Source organism: Neopsephotus bourkii, unplaced genomic scaffold (assembly GCF_033783945.1).
Source record: "Neopsephotus bourkii isolate Nb327-2 ecotype Australia unplaced genomic scaffold, CSIRO-AGI_Nbou_v1 NB_962, whole genome shotgun sequence".
NCBI classification, from domain to species: Eukaryota; Metazoa; Chordata; class Aves; order Psittaciformes; family Psittacidae; genus Neopsephotus; species Neopsephotus bourkii.
In genome coordinates this window covers 5419295-5433911 of record NW_026901456.1, presented here as the reverse complement: position 1 = coordinate 5433911, position 14617 = coordinate 5419295, and the positions used below count along the sequence as shown (strand labels likewise).

Genomic DNA, 14617 nt, shown 5'->3' with positions numbered 1-14617 from the left:
ACAAATGTCTAGAATTGCTAGTTGTCACTTACTGAAGATAGTGACGCACAAAAAATAAGCACTTCAAGAAAATGTAAAGAAATACAAAACGTATGTTATCAGAAGGCACCTTAAATAACCTATGGCTATAACTTTTTCCAACGTAATAGATATAGTAATGTTTTACGTTATCGTTTTTCAGTTAATCTTTTTTTAATATTCTAATGCTTTTTGGTCAAGAATAAATGTTAACTGAAAATGGATAAATGGTAGTGCAATGTTAACATAAAATATGACCTGATATTTAAGCCTAGATTTTCGTGAATGTAGCTTAGTGTTTCAGCTGATAAGCATGGGGCTTTTTTTTTCCTAATTGGCAGGTTAATGTTCGAGTTGCCTGAGGAGATGGGTTTAATAGCTATTGCTGTTCGCCAAATACAAGGGAAAGGTAAGTTTCTTTCCAGTGCTAATAAATGTGTATTAAATATATAAGATATGACATTTTAATGTCACCAAGTCTTAAAGATACATTGTGAGTATTTTTGACAATATAAACTGCAGAATAAGGTTGTCCTCTTCTCTTTCCACTTGAACTGTGAATTCAAACTCAAAATGTAAGTTAATATAGACCAAAGTAAACATTTTCGGGATTTTTGGTGGCTTTTGCAGGAATGATTTAATGGTCTTCAAGTTTCTGCCAAAAAGTCTCCCCAGTCATGGAAACTGCCATCACTACATTTAGTATAATACAAGTCAGGCTTCCAAATCAGAACTCCTTTTTGACTTAACTGAAGCAAGACTGGGTCTTGACTTGCTCTGAGGTAGAGGATAGTGGAGTCTGCAGGATTTGCCTGAACTGTCGTGTGGGCTTTCACAGTCTTTCATAAGTTCTGTTCCTTTCCCAGGAGGGTATTTTATTAGAAGAAGCAGCATCCAGCTTAACCAGCTCTTTGGAGCATAGAGCTACACAAAGGTGTTTACCTGGCTTTTGGTACAGATCTAGCTTGGGTCAAGTCAATTCTCACTATAGATGGATTTCTAGCTACACATAGAGCATCTTCACGAACACTTCTGCAGATAGCAAAGCAAGATTTTTTGAAATGTGTATGTTGCAAGGTACCAGGAAAATCCGGGAAGCCAGTCATTTGGAACATTCTAGGAATTTGAGTAGCAGCATACACGTTAAACAACCTGCAGTTTTTTTGAGGAAAAAGGTTCACGTTAACCATTTTTCTTACAACGTTAGTTTTGAAACCCCATTACAGGACTTTTGGTAGATTTTTGGATGGATACTATTAAGTCTGTCATTTTTCTGGTTGTCTACACAGTGACATGTTTTATGAATATTTTTTTCTTGAATTGAAGTTGATTTTTTTCCTCTCCCTACCCAGGTCGTGGTGGAAATGTTTGGCTCAGTCCTGTGGGCTGCGCACTATCCACTTTGCATATCACCATTCCTCTACATTCCAACCTGGGCCAGAGAATTTCTTTTATTCAACACCTGGTGTCCTTGGCAGTAGTAGAGTCAGTTAGGTCAATACCAGGATATGAGGTATGTCATTCTAATTTATCTCAAAATTCCTATTTCCATTTTCATTAAATTCCGATTTTAACTATGTCTTATGTGTAAAATGACTGAATGCATAATATAGTTTTTCAGCACTAATATAGTGGTAAACTTAGCCTTCATATATGCTTGATTATTTATGTGTTTTAGGAAATCTAGTATATATATGATGAATACTGTCTTTTACTGAGCTGATTAAGTAGACTGCGCTCATTTCACTCAGTCTTATGAAACTTAAGACTCAGTCTTCAGCAGTAAAGAAAATGTCAGTGTTGTTTGTCGAACAATGGAGGTAATTTGTTTTGATTTTGAAGGAGTTGGGGAAGAAGGAGAAGGGGGAAATGAATAAAACTGACAAACCCTTTTCTATTTTTTTTGGTTGGTGCTGTTTCAGTGGTCACTTTATCCCTTTTAAAGGATTTTTCCAACCCTTGTTTAAGGTTGAAAACTGATTTCTAAAGCAAGAACTTAGGACTATTGCTCTCAAGAGGGAATCAAGTGTCCTGTCATCAGTATTAAAATGAAGAACCAGTCTTCTTCATCACCTCATATATCTCCTTTTTAATGTTACTATTTCCTAATATTTGCTAACTATAAAACTTTGGTATTTTACAGAAGTAGTTAACTAAAGCATATGTTTCCTATATTACAGAAAATCAATGACTTATACACATTTACACATGAACTTTATTATAGTGGCACCCAGTAGCTTTGCTGTAGTTTAGAGTCTGTCAGCCTTTCTATTAAAACCTTCTAACTTCAGTGCTTCATAACTTGACTATAAAAACAAAATGCTTCAGGCAAAAATTTGCAATATAAAGTATTTGGCTACAGTGAATAATTTAACCATTTAAAAATAGAAAGTCAAGATTTAGTTTTATAAAATATGAGTCTGACTGGGGAAGGAGTTAATTTATGAATGGAGGTGATTTTGCTTCTGTATACCTACCCTGGTGTACTGTGGCGTTTTTTGTTTTATTCCATTCAAGAGAAAAAGGGTTAGAGGTTTAGACTGAAGTACTATATATTAATATAAAAATAGTGTGTACCAATAAAACATGTACTGTACATAGCACATGTACAATACATAGCTCACTTTGACCAAGACCAAGCTACTAAATATCTTTGATAATACATCTGCCCTAGACAGTGAGTGAAACCAGTGTTAATGGTCTGGACTCAAACATGTTAAAGCAAGGAAATGCAAATATTTATTGGGAATTCAATGCTTAAATTTTCCCTTTTGACTTAGGTAATGCAGGGCTTTTCTTTAAGTCGCATGACCACCCATGCCATGCAAACTACAGTAGCTGCAAACAATGGGCTAATCTATAGGTGAGCTTGCATTCTGTCTTCAAATTTCTGTGCCTTTGTGGGTGCATATCAGAATCTTAATAATATTTTAGCACACTAAAGTTGTTCTCTATGCTCAAAGTCCATTTCAGGATTTCTATTAAAAATACTGAGACACCTGTGTCTCAGTCATCATTTTTAGGTTTGACACAAATGTTGACTGTACTGAGCAGGAGGCAACTGAGGCCTTTGTTCTGGTTCCTCATGTTAAAAATCTGACCACTCAGTTGGCAGTTTTACTGTCAGATGTTAGTGCTACAAATGCAAATGGGTTTTATGTCAAGAGAATGCTTTGCTTTCCCATTCTGAGAATAGCAGACATCTCTCTCTAGTAAGTAAAGATAATAACGTGCTCCATTTCCAGCATATTTTGTGCCACCCATTGTTTCTTTGACACATGGATAGTTGGGCAGTACCTTGTAACTCCATTTTGTGGCAAAGTCTCTGCTTTGTGGTTTACACCGTGAGAATAGCTAGTTGATTTGCTTACTGTCACTTCAGTTGCAGAGCTAGCGTCTGGTTTTCTTACAGGTGTATGTTTTCCTTAAGTAAGACCTACTGAATAACCCTTCGGAAGATCTCTTAACACTGATAATACCATTTAACTATGTCATACTTTGCATGTCTCAGGAGTCTTCTATAAATCTTTTCCCAGTGCGAAGTCATTTTCCATAATGAATATGAATTGGTGATACTTTCTCTTAGAATGCTTTGATAGCAAAATCAGGTAGTATTTCCTGTCAATGTATGTGTAATGGACTCCCCTCTGGCCTTTTAAATCTGTCAGGAAAGTAGACATGGGCCCAGGTGCAGTTTTCACACATCCTGTAAAGGGATTTCATAATCTACAATAGGAGGGAATGCAGCTCTTGTAGTCCTGGAGCACCTCCCATAATTTGCCCCTGGGGATACAGTCATATGCAGTTTTTCAAACTGCAGGAAGCACATTTGCTTTCTTTTTGTATTTAAGTAGCCGGTGCAAAGTTCAGTTCAGTTCTGCGGTTTCAACAAAAACTTCTCTATTGCACTGGAACGGTGTCACACAGCACAGTTTGTGTTTCCAGCTCCAGGGTGTTGCTTGAGCATAGCTGCTGAAAGCGTAAATATGTTTAGGACGTTACTGAAGTATTTACGTAGTTGTGAACTGGAATTTCTCCTTTCTGAAATTCAGGATGTCACTGTCTCCTTGTCTGGTTTCTGCAAGGATTCTCAAATACCATGCTGATGTTATTGTAGGCTTACCCTGGTTGTTTGTCAGCAGTGAGCCACAGTGGCTGCCACAGTTTGCATCCTTCTTGAACAGATACTGAAGGAAATGAACTGTATAAAACCTCACAGTTTTGAGACTTAAAATCTCTGGTATCCTTAGAGCCTCTTTTGGTTACTCTAAGCCTTTTTCTTTCCTTTTCCTTTTCTTTTTTTTTTAAGAAACAGATATTTTTATCTGACAGCTGAAAACCATGTTACTGTGACTTTTTCAGTAACATCTGTGAAGCAGTTAAATAGGTACTCATTAGGAAGATCAGTTGGCAGTATCACATTTGGTGTGACAAAGAATTGCAGAGATTATAGAATCTGGAGTGATGAATGACCTGTATTCCTATAATCAGTATCAGAGGGCAAAGTGTTCCTAAATGTATGTTTTTTGTTTCTTTAGGATATTGATCTGCGAGTAAAATGGCCAAATGATATCTACTACAGCGACCTTATTAAGCTTGGTGGAGTTCTGGTAAACTCTACACTTATTGAAACAACATTTCATATACTTATTGGTAAATGCCTATTTTCAATCTTTGCTGGGGTTTTTTTCTGAATAAATTTGTTATTAATGTCTTTATGAGTTCAAACAATAAGGACAAGAACATACAATGACAGAGCCATAAGGAAGTAAAGAACAGTATTAAATCAGAAGGAAGCACAAAAAGTAAATGTTTTTCATTCATCTTAATTCTGTATGCATTACAAGAAAAACGTAAATGCAGACATCTGGGCTGATGTAGTGGACTTCAGAGAAAGAGCATTTCAAGAAAGAGAGAAAATGTCCTCCTTGATCTATTGCAAAGCTAGAATATTGAATGCTGAAAAAATGTATCCATTTTTATCAATTTTCTTTCTTTTTTTTTTCTTTTGCAACATGACAAATAGAGAACATGCCATTTAAATCAGGAGAAAAAGAGCTACTTATACATAATGCATTCATTTCTCCTTTAAAAATTAATTCATAACTTGTTCCTGTTGATATCTTTCTAGAAACTGGAATATTGCTAGTGAAGCAGCAGTGAAGTAATGATCTCATTAATTAACCACTTTCTTTAGATCTCTCTAAAAGTATCTGGGAAGGCTGGGTCAGAAAGCAAAGAGCGACAGTCTCTTAGTTCATTGTAAGACAAACGGTCTACCTGGAAAGCTGGCTCCAAAAAGGTAGCACAAACAATTTCAGAAAGACTGTACCTGTATTTTCCAGCAGGTCCCAGTGCTGTAACAGGGGAAGACATTAAGGTGCACAAATAAGTATTGAGATGTTTTTATCATTTCAAGTCTGATAATCATCCTGCTATTTGTTAAGGAATTTTTTCCCCTAACCAGCAGCAGCACAAATCTGTCAGACAAGCTTAGAAACCTGCCAGCAGAGCTCTAAGTTCTGGTTCCAAAAACAATTCTCTCTGCTATGTTTAAGAAAACTAAATGAAAGTTACCTAGCAAGTCATAAAGGTTAAAGAAGATGATAATATTTGGTTTATATTTGAATGTAGCACAGGAGATAGGTAAAGTATCTTGCAAAGAGAATGTGGCCATGATACCTCCTTCTGTGAAACATGCCCAGCCATTAAATTTTCAGTTCAATTTTTATATCCTCAGTCTGTAAATAATCTACATGTACAGAATGGAAGTCGCACTGTGACACTTAAGAAGTCTCTCTGTGCCCCATCAACCATTTACTGCTTCCATAAGTTTTTCCAGAGCCTGTTCTGGTTAACACAATAAAAGCAAAAATGGCTCAAAAAATAGTTCATCTTTTCAAATATCTCTTTGCGCAATACATATTTGTTTTACCTTGTGTTTCTTACCCTAAACACCAAAACATTCAAATTCAGGAAACTTTTTGTATGCATTACCTACGATGTCCATAGGAGTCATCTTGGTGGTGGTAGGTCTGAGTATATACAAAGATGTACATTTTTATCAACATTCTTTCACATGAAGCTTCTAATATTGAAACTTATTTGCCACTTCAAGTGATGTATGTCACTGAGTGATGTAAAGTCATTTCAGTGATGCATGTCACTGAGAGTAGTAGGAGTGACTCATAACTTCTTGTGTTAGTAGTGGCAATGAGATCAAATTTTCACAGCAGGGAAGGTAAGCCAGATGCATCATCCCCTTTCTACAGCCATGCAGATTCCTTACCTAGAAATCACTGTTGACACGACACTCATGAAGAGTATCCCATATGAGTGTAATGAAAAGCAAAGATCATCTACATGGCTTCACTGCTCTGAGAAGTACCTCAGGAGAATAAGGTGAAAGACAAACCTGCTTTTTCACCTGTGCCGTGTGTTCAAGGCTTCATAGATGACACAGTTCATGTTCATACTTTTAAACATGGTGGGTTTTTTTAAATGGAGCCTTTGTTTTGTTTTGGGTTTTGTGGTTTTCTGTTTGGTGGGTTGATTTTGTTTTTTTAAGAACTTAGTTGTTGCAGGCCTTTTGGAAGAAGAGTTCTGCAGAAGAATATACTGTGTTAATGTAAGGGCCAGACTCGGAACAGACATCAGTAGCCAAACACAAGTGGAATGCAAGGGACAGCCAATGTGCTTGACCTGCAAAAGCTCTGTCTGCCTGTATGCAGCTAAGGCATATCCAAACAGTGCACAGCTGCTGAAGGCAGGATTAGCTCTAGAACTGGAAGATGTGTTAGCCACATCAGCACACTGCAAGATCAGTGCTAAATGTTTCAGTCTTCTCACAGTCTTCTCTTTTTCAGTCTCACATGGGCAGAGATGCCCTAAGAGTCCTGAGCAGCTGGTGTTTTTCAAAATAACTGGCTAAATTTTTGCCATGGTGTTTATCCCCAGATGTTTCTGCCTCAGCTGAGCTCATCGTCTCAATATGTCTCTCATGTCTGCTTCAATTTTTGGATTGCTAACTAGTGATCTTCATATGTACAAGACTGAGTGCCCTGAGCCTGCAGATGGACTCCAAGGCCCTGTTACGCTCTGTGACAGTACTAGTCACAGCTTGATGGCCACAGTCACTCTCTCTTCACTTGTACTGTAACTGAGTGTAAACAGCTGAGTTGTTTTTTGCTGGCATGACACATTTTATCTTCCAGTTCATTTTTCTTTCTTTGTCTCTTTACAATAATACTTTTCACCTCATTTCCATAGGATCAATGGTGCTGGTATCACTGTGACTTTCTTTGCATTCATTCTTCAACTAGTTAAAATTCAAAAAACCCTTTTCACTGAAGAGATCCTTCTAGATTAGTCTCATAAATAGCAAATGTACAGAACCGTGCCTCTGGACCTTCTTGCAGATGGAAGTGTATCATGTCTAAACCTGATTGACAGAGAGGAGTTTTATCCCAAATGTGTGAGGAAAGAAAAATCCAAATTATTAGGAGAAAAAAATAAACAGGTAATACAATATATTTCTTTACATCCCTCAAAGCCTGTTTCAGCAGGCTGCAAAAAAGGCCCCGAGAGCCATATTTAAATAAAAAAGGCATTCTGCCAACATTATTCTAGCTGGAGAAATTCAGTGAGAGACTTAAGGCTTCTAAAGGATATGCTGTGATGATAGATTAAGCAAACTGGAGTCTTACACGGCAAAGTTAGATCTTCTGAGCTTTTCAGAGCAAGCCAAACCAGGCTTATCAGCAGAGTAAAAAGGCTTGATTTTCAGAAAATGCAATCAGCTGACTGTAGTTAGCAGAAAGGTCTCTTAATTAAATTTTAGAATGAAAGATAAAACTCTGTCTTAGAGTATGAGCAATGATTTACTCTCGATTAGCTAATGACCTGTCAGGTTCCAGGGAGTAAAAACATTTCTCACTTTGATGTTATTGCAACCAGTGTGCAAATTACCACTTACCATCTTCCTAACCCTCATTGGTAGGATGGTTGTTGAAAGACTGCACTGGATTTGCTTCTGCAATTCTGAGGAGGCATTTTAAGGGCAAAGAACAAGTAAAATCTGGATTTCCCAGTAGTATGATTTAAAGGTATAAAAGACTGAAGAAAAAGAGCTACTGGGAGCATCCTTACAGACAATTTTAGCAAGTAGTTGAATAAAGTACTGACTTTCTGGCAGTAACAAAGTACTAGTATTTACAGATCCTGTCCTCTTCTTTTGGTTTGTCTTCTTCAGGCTTTGGATTTAATGTTAATAACAGCAACCCCACCATATGCATCAATGATCTCATCACAAAATTTAATAAGGAAGAAGGGAAAAATCTGAAGCCTTTAACTGCAGACTGTCTTATTGCAAGAACTGTAACTGTGCTAGAGAGGCTTATAGATATTTTTCAGGAGAAAGGGCCCAATGGAGTTCTTCCCTGTTATTACAAGTACTGGGTACACAGGTAAGTGTAATGTTCTTTTTGAATGTTCCACTAAGGAAGTTGGAAAGAACTCATTGATATCTTGTCTTTTTCTTCTTTTTTTTCACTAGATTGCCTTCAATACTAATGATTAGTAGTTTAAATATACTCCCAAGTAGGATTTCTCCTAATAGGATTTCTACTTTTTTAAGGGAGAATAAAAATAACACATTGTAAAATCAATTGGCTAGCACAAGTTAAAAAATTATTCTAGGTATTTTACTTGTATCATCTCAAAACAAAGGGAATTGGGAATGATTTGTTAAGCTAGTGGTGACCTGCTATACTCATGTCTTTTATTAAAAAAAAAAAAAAGGTTCTTAGATTTACTCCAACTCTGTTAATTCTATGGAAAGAAATCAAGCAGGTAGAAAATGCTGCTGAAAATCGTCCTTTGTAAAGAACCAGTGTAGTGGGAAATAAAAACATTCTGCTAGACATTAGTCCTCTAAGCTATTTGTAATTGTTTGTGCAGTGTCCACCAATTAATCTCTAACTGTCTGGTTCTCTTATTTGCAGTGGTAAGAAAGTCCACCTCTACAATGAGGAGGGCCCGATTGCATGGATAGTTGGGATAGATGATTATGGATTCCTTCAAGTTCATGAAGAAGGCAAGGGTGTGGAGTCTGTGCACCCCGATGGCAACTCTTTTGACATGCTGAGAAACCTCATAGTCCCAAAGCATTAACAGCCCTCTGAGCTCCCAGTGCAGAGGGAGGTTTTTTTGTATTTGACACAAGGAGCTAAACTTAAAGGTGGTAAGGGTAGTCAATAGTTTGGGGTTTTTTCCTTCTGATTTTCTGATATCTTCGTTCTGTGACATGGAAATTTCAGCAGCTAAGAAGAGCTAATTATCTCTTTGCTGAATGCCTTTATTCTTTTGAAACACATCTGTGTTGCCATTCTTCGTAAGCATCTATTCTTTAAAAGGAGCCTCATTGCAATGAACAGACCTTTATTTTCATTTGCACTCTGTATTTGAGAAACTGAAGTGGCTAAATATTTCTTTTTGTGTCTCTGTGGTTTTATTGTACTTTAGCACAATACAATACAATCTTTACGTTTTTACTGTGTTTTTTAAACTGAGTTCTGGTTTATTCACTGCCTGCCTTGGAAACAGCTAGGATAGCTCATCATATATTTCTGAATTACCGGGATTACCACTGTGTTCAACTTCAGGTCTAAGTGTAAAGTCCTGCTGATTTGATTCTTCTCCATGTGGGCCTGCACAGCATTTTACCATCCTGTTCTTTGGTCTCAGGTCTGCAACTCTCTCATGGCTGCCTTGAGTTTTTGGAGAGTTTTCCATCAGCACTTAAGAACTGTGTGTGCTTATCCAAATTATTGGTATTTTTCTTTTCTTAGTCAATTTGATTTAAATAGATAATCTCATATGTCCTTTGAATCAGAGCCTTCCAAGAGGCCTTAGCCCCCTTAACAATAGCCCACTGGAGTATTGTATCACGTAGTTGCAACGTTCTTATCCAGGTTACTGTAGAATCCCATGTCAGGAGAGGGAAGTTTTACTCAGTAGTTTAGAATTTAATAATGATTCTGTTCTAATAGCAATGAAGTTAAGCTAATAAATAAATTAAAAAAAATACTCAGCTCTTAACATGCCTGCCATAAATAACTACTACAGTAGAGATAAAGAGAAAACCTGCAGTTAATCTGTGCCCAATTATCTTCCATCGTTTCTTTTGTCACCCTCTTTCCCAAGGCAGAGCATCTGGTTTTGATACTGATCATTAAAAGCAAGAGGTTTAACACCTGCTGACCTGAAAGCAGCTCACTTTGGGGGCTGGCTGCACAGTTGCAGGTTAGGTGTAACAGCTTGGTCATGACTGGAAGGCATCGTGAAGCAGGCATGTGGGAGCTTCTGCTTTATGGCAGCTTGTTGTTTTTTTCTCCCAGGCAAGGCGAATTTGCCCCAGGAGGCTTGGCCACCACAGCACTTCAAACAGCTCTCTGCAAATGAAAAGTTTGTCATAAGTGTGATGTGGCCAGCCTCATTTCCTCAAGTAGGCAGCATTGCTTATTATGTTACCTCGTCCCTACTGAAGGTGGATCAGCCAAATTGGTTTCCACAAAGGACTTCTGTCTGCTAGCCAGAAATGGGGTTTTTAGGTTAAAGTTCACCTCATAAACAATCTGAACATGCTAGTAGATTGTTTCAGTTACAAAGTCAAAAAAAGTTGTAAAACAAGGAAACTAGTCTGTAACGGTAATTTAGAGAAATCCTCACATATTAGGGCTTAGGTGGCTTGGCAGCAAGTGCTGGAAATTAAGTTGTCCCTGTTACATTTAGAATTTTACGCTCCATATCACAGGAGATTTGTCTGTATGCCAGGTTGTCCATACCCTGCTGTTTTGTTTCCCTCCATGGTCCTTATCATATGAGACAGCATACCAATATTTCGTAGAACTGGACAGTGGAGTGCAGACAGCTGGTAATGGGCATAGTTGAAATGATGCACGTGAACACCAGTTTTTAGTTTTTCCCACCAGATGATGTCAAATCTGCTTTGGGCTGTTAATTTTTGGCACCTGTATTTCAGAATTACATATTGATACATATTATAATAAAATGAAAGTTGAGTTTGGTTAATAAAGTTTAACTAAAATGGAGAAATCATTTATATATACATATACAAAAAAGGGGGGGGTGGGGGGTGTACACTTACACCTTCCTTATGCATCTTCACTTCTTTTCTGCTTTTCTTTCAAGCAGTATATAAGCAACGTGCTGCTGCAGGTTGCTGTGGAAAGCATAGCCCTGGTACTGTTTTGCCAACCACAGAGCTCTACAAAATTTTAGATCCGTACCTCCATCCAATACGTGTAGCTAAAACACTGCCTCTGCTTCAGTACTGTAGGGTGTGCCTGAAGGAAGCACCTTTAAGTTTGCTCATATTCCAGGTAGACTGATGGGTGCCTGTAGAGGTATCTTTAAATAACCAGGTCATACATCAGGTTTCGATGTATGACCTGGTTATAATGATATGTGACCTTTAATTTTTTCCTTAAAACACACTTTCCCTTTGGGAGGGACAAGTACTGTAAGGGAATGATGGGGAAGGATGGTAAAACATGTTCGTGTGTGAAGTGTATGATGGACCTGCAAACCTTTGCTCAGTTGCACCATTACAGTGTCTGACCAGCAGGCAGATGGATTCTTAATAGTAAAACGTTTCAGTATTTCCTGGTTGCTGTTGTTCCTTTTTTATTTCTTCATAGCCTTCTTAATGGAAAGGTTGTTCTATTCTCACTGTGAGTTGTAATATTATTCCAGAAAATTTTGCATTGGAAATAAATTTGACATTAAACTTTCTTTCTGCAAATGAGAAGTAACCAAGCGTGGATGCGCCAAAGCATAGTTGGCTGCTGTGGGAACATTGCCGCTTTGCCTCTACCTTTTAGTGGCCTATTCTACGTGTATAAAACTACCTGTTGTCCCGAGGAAACAGCCTTGGGTGGACAAAGCTTTTGGTACACACCTGACCTTTCCTTCAGAAGAACCAAAGAACTTCACAAAGAGCATTCCCATCGTGTAGTGAGCGGCTGTCAAGGGTCCTTCTGAGTGTCAGCTGTTCCTGGAGACAGCCAGTGAACCTTCCTGAACCATGCTCACTGTAAGGTAGATAGGGAACACAGCCTATTGTCTTACTCTTGTTAAGCCAAATTTGGCACACCCAGAAAGCCACAACATTTTTGTATGAAAATTGTTGATATTGTTGTTCTTTATTTATGGCAGACAAATGTGGTGTAGAGCACCTCTGGACATCAGTACGGAAAGAATCAGACAACTCCAGATCCAGAAGTGATGCACTGAAAATATTTAATTTCATTCAACTGTCTAGATTGGTAAAACACCTCTTTTGTTGTGAGGTGATGTCATATCTTAAACTATTTTCTTGATGAAGTGCTTTCAAAAATCATTTATTACGATGTCTGTGTTTCTGTGACTTCATTTTTTTCCTCCTGGACTCTGCTTTAGCATTTCTCATTACACATTGTGAAAATATTTGTAGGGGTTGCTTACCAATAGGAAAACTTCTGCAGAGCAGACTGAATGTGTTGGCACATGTCTGTGCTCAGAAAGAAGAGTAAGCAGGTTGTGTCCAGTCAGTGCCAATGCTGTTTCCAAAGATTTGAAAAAGTAATAACGTACTTCACATTTGAGAGTTCAAGCTGTACATCTCACTTCTAGTAAAAGCCTTTATAAGACTTCAGAGTGTTTTTTAAACTATATCCAACAAATCAAAGGTTATTACCTCAAAATAATATTACATCATTTAATTCTTTGTGCTGCTGCTTCATTGTACAACAGGGTTTTTTCTTCCTTTTTCTGCTTCAGCTGCAAGACATCAGCAGCCTAAAAAGTTGCTCTTTGCAACTACTTTGCAGTATGTATATATGCAGTAACTATATATATAAAAAATTGAAGTGATTTTTAATATCTGTCATGAAAAAGATTTATTCTGCAAAGAGCTGATATGTGGGGGTAACTGGTTTGATAAAAGCATTTGCATGCACGTGGTACTGCCACGATGCACCGCACTATGCAGACAATAAAGAAATTAAATCTGGACTGAGGAAAGAAGAGAGGTCAAGAAATGGTGGTGGGCTGCGGGCTTGTAACACACAACTGCGAGAAAAGAACTGCAGGGAAGAATCATGAACTGATGTGTTTGAGCCTCTTGCATTAGCACATCTCATTAGTGATTCTGTGGTGTTTTCAATTCTCCAAGAGTCTGCCTTTAAAATGCAACGTGGCTAAAACACAAGAAGTAAAAAAAAAAATCCTTCTATTTTATAGCACGTTAACTGTTAACTACAATACGCACTGCAATTGAAATAAATTTTCAAATATGGATCATTATGTGCAACCTTGTGTTTTGTAGTAAAAAAGAAACCGCAACTCACTTTTCCTTTGGCTACAGGATTTTATTAACATTTTAACGGTTTTGTTTTACATAATAAATAAGCAAAAATGCTTTACATTTTTAGGGAATACATATATAATTCTGAGCATTAATAGGTTGTTTGGTTTGCGTGCTTTTTCACCTACATTTGCCAAATAGCTTTTATCTGCATCATATAAAAAAAGCAAGATCTAATGTTTAGGAAAAAAATGGAATAATAACATTTTAACATATTCTCTGTGTTGTAAGTATGACTGAAAGGGTAAAAAAAATACTTGGTGTCCTGTTTAGAGAAATACTGGTATTCTGGCAGGTTTCCCATTCATTGGCACTTTCTCTCAGTGATACCTTCTCCTGTTCTACATCTGCTGTCTGCTGTGCTTCATTTCATTAGATTCCTTTAATATCCTTTTTCAGATTACAGAGCTACCATGACCAGGAGGGAAGTCTGTTTCCTTATCACATTATTTACACTGTGGTGTTTCTACTAATAAGATAAAAACTTTGAGACCTTAGCATGGGGTTAGTGTTTCCAACTTTGCATTTTGGTAAAATATTCCCTCTCTCACTTTCTCTCTTTCTCCCTATCGTTTATTTGCTCAATCTGAACTCCCTGAAGATTCAAATCCTATCAAGTCACAGGACAGAGGTGTCTGTAGTGGCTCAGATGAGTGCAGTAGAGAGAAATGAGGTTACCTTTCATAATATATTCCAATTCACACTCCACTTCCATGACATAATTTTTTCCAATTATTAAAACCATTGCCACTGTCATGGCTGTGCCGCATTCCGCCCTACAAGTCTGCTATGAACATCTGTAAATTAACTGACTAAAGTAATCTTTTTTCTCTTAATATAATTGACTCACATTCCAGATGTGAACATGCAATTGCTGTTTCTCTTCTGGAGTGGCAGGAAAAATGTTTCACACATTTCATTTGCTTTTTTTAATTGCAGGTCTTTTCTAAACCCTTCCCTGCATTATCATATGTGAATGTGTAATTGCTTTGTTATTGCCCAACAGGGAAAGTTCATGTACGTGAATATCACATGCCATAAAACATCTGTGGGAGAATGATGGAACACCTCCTCCGCTCAGGCTTATTGAATAAAGCCTGGAAGTGTGAATAACAAGGTAGACGCTGGAAAAATATTTTGTGGTATTTTGCTGAAAAATATCAATGGTATTTT

The 14617-nt window shown here is 37.4% G+C and overlaps 2 protein-coding genes across 4 annotated transcripts in view; both read left to right on the top strand.

Moving 5' to 3' along the window:
• Positions 1–9432, top strand: part of HLCS (holocarboxylase synthetase) — a 122147-nt gene extending 112715 nt beyond the window's left edge. For 2 of the 3 annotated variants that reach the window (XM_061359130.1, XM_061359129.1), the window contains exons 7-11: positions 360–427; positions 1371–1531; positions 4557–4671; positions 8270–8483; positions 9021–9431. In XM_061359130.1, the coding sequence (XP_061215114.1) occupies positions 360–427; positions 1371–1531; positions 4557–4671; positions 8270–8483; positions 9021–9189 (727 nt within the window). In that variant the 3' untranslated portion in view covers positions 9190–9431. Of the gene's footprint in view, positions 1–359; positions 428–1370; positions 1532–4556; positions 4672–8269; positions 8484–9020 lie in introns of all 3 variants that reach the window. The other variant, XM_061359128.1, reaches the window with a different exon arrangement.
• PIGP (phosphatidylinositol glycan anchor biosynthesis class P) overlaps positions 1–11831 on the top strand; it is a 152431-nt gene extending 140600 nt beyond the window's left edge. The window contains exon 5 of the transcript XR_009726350.1: positions 11755–11831. The gene's annotated coding sequence lies outside the window, so the exon portion shown is untranslated. The remainder of the gene's footprint in view (positions 1–11754) is intronic.
• Positions 11832–14617: the final 2786 nt, after the last annotated feature.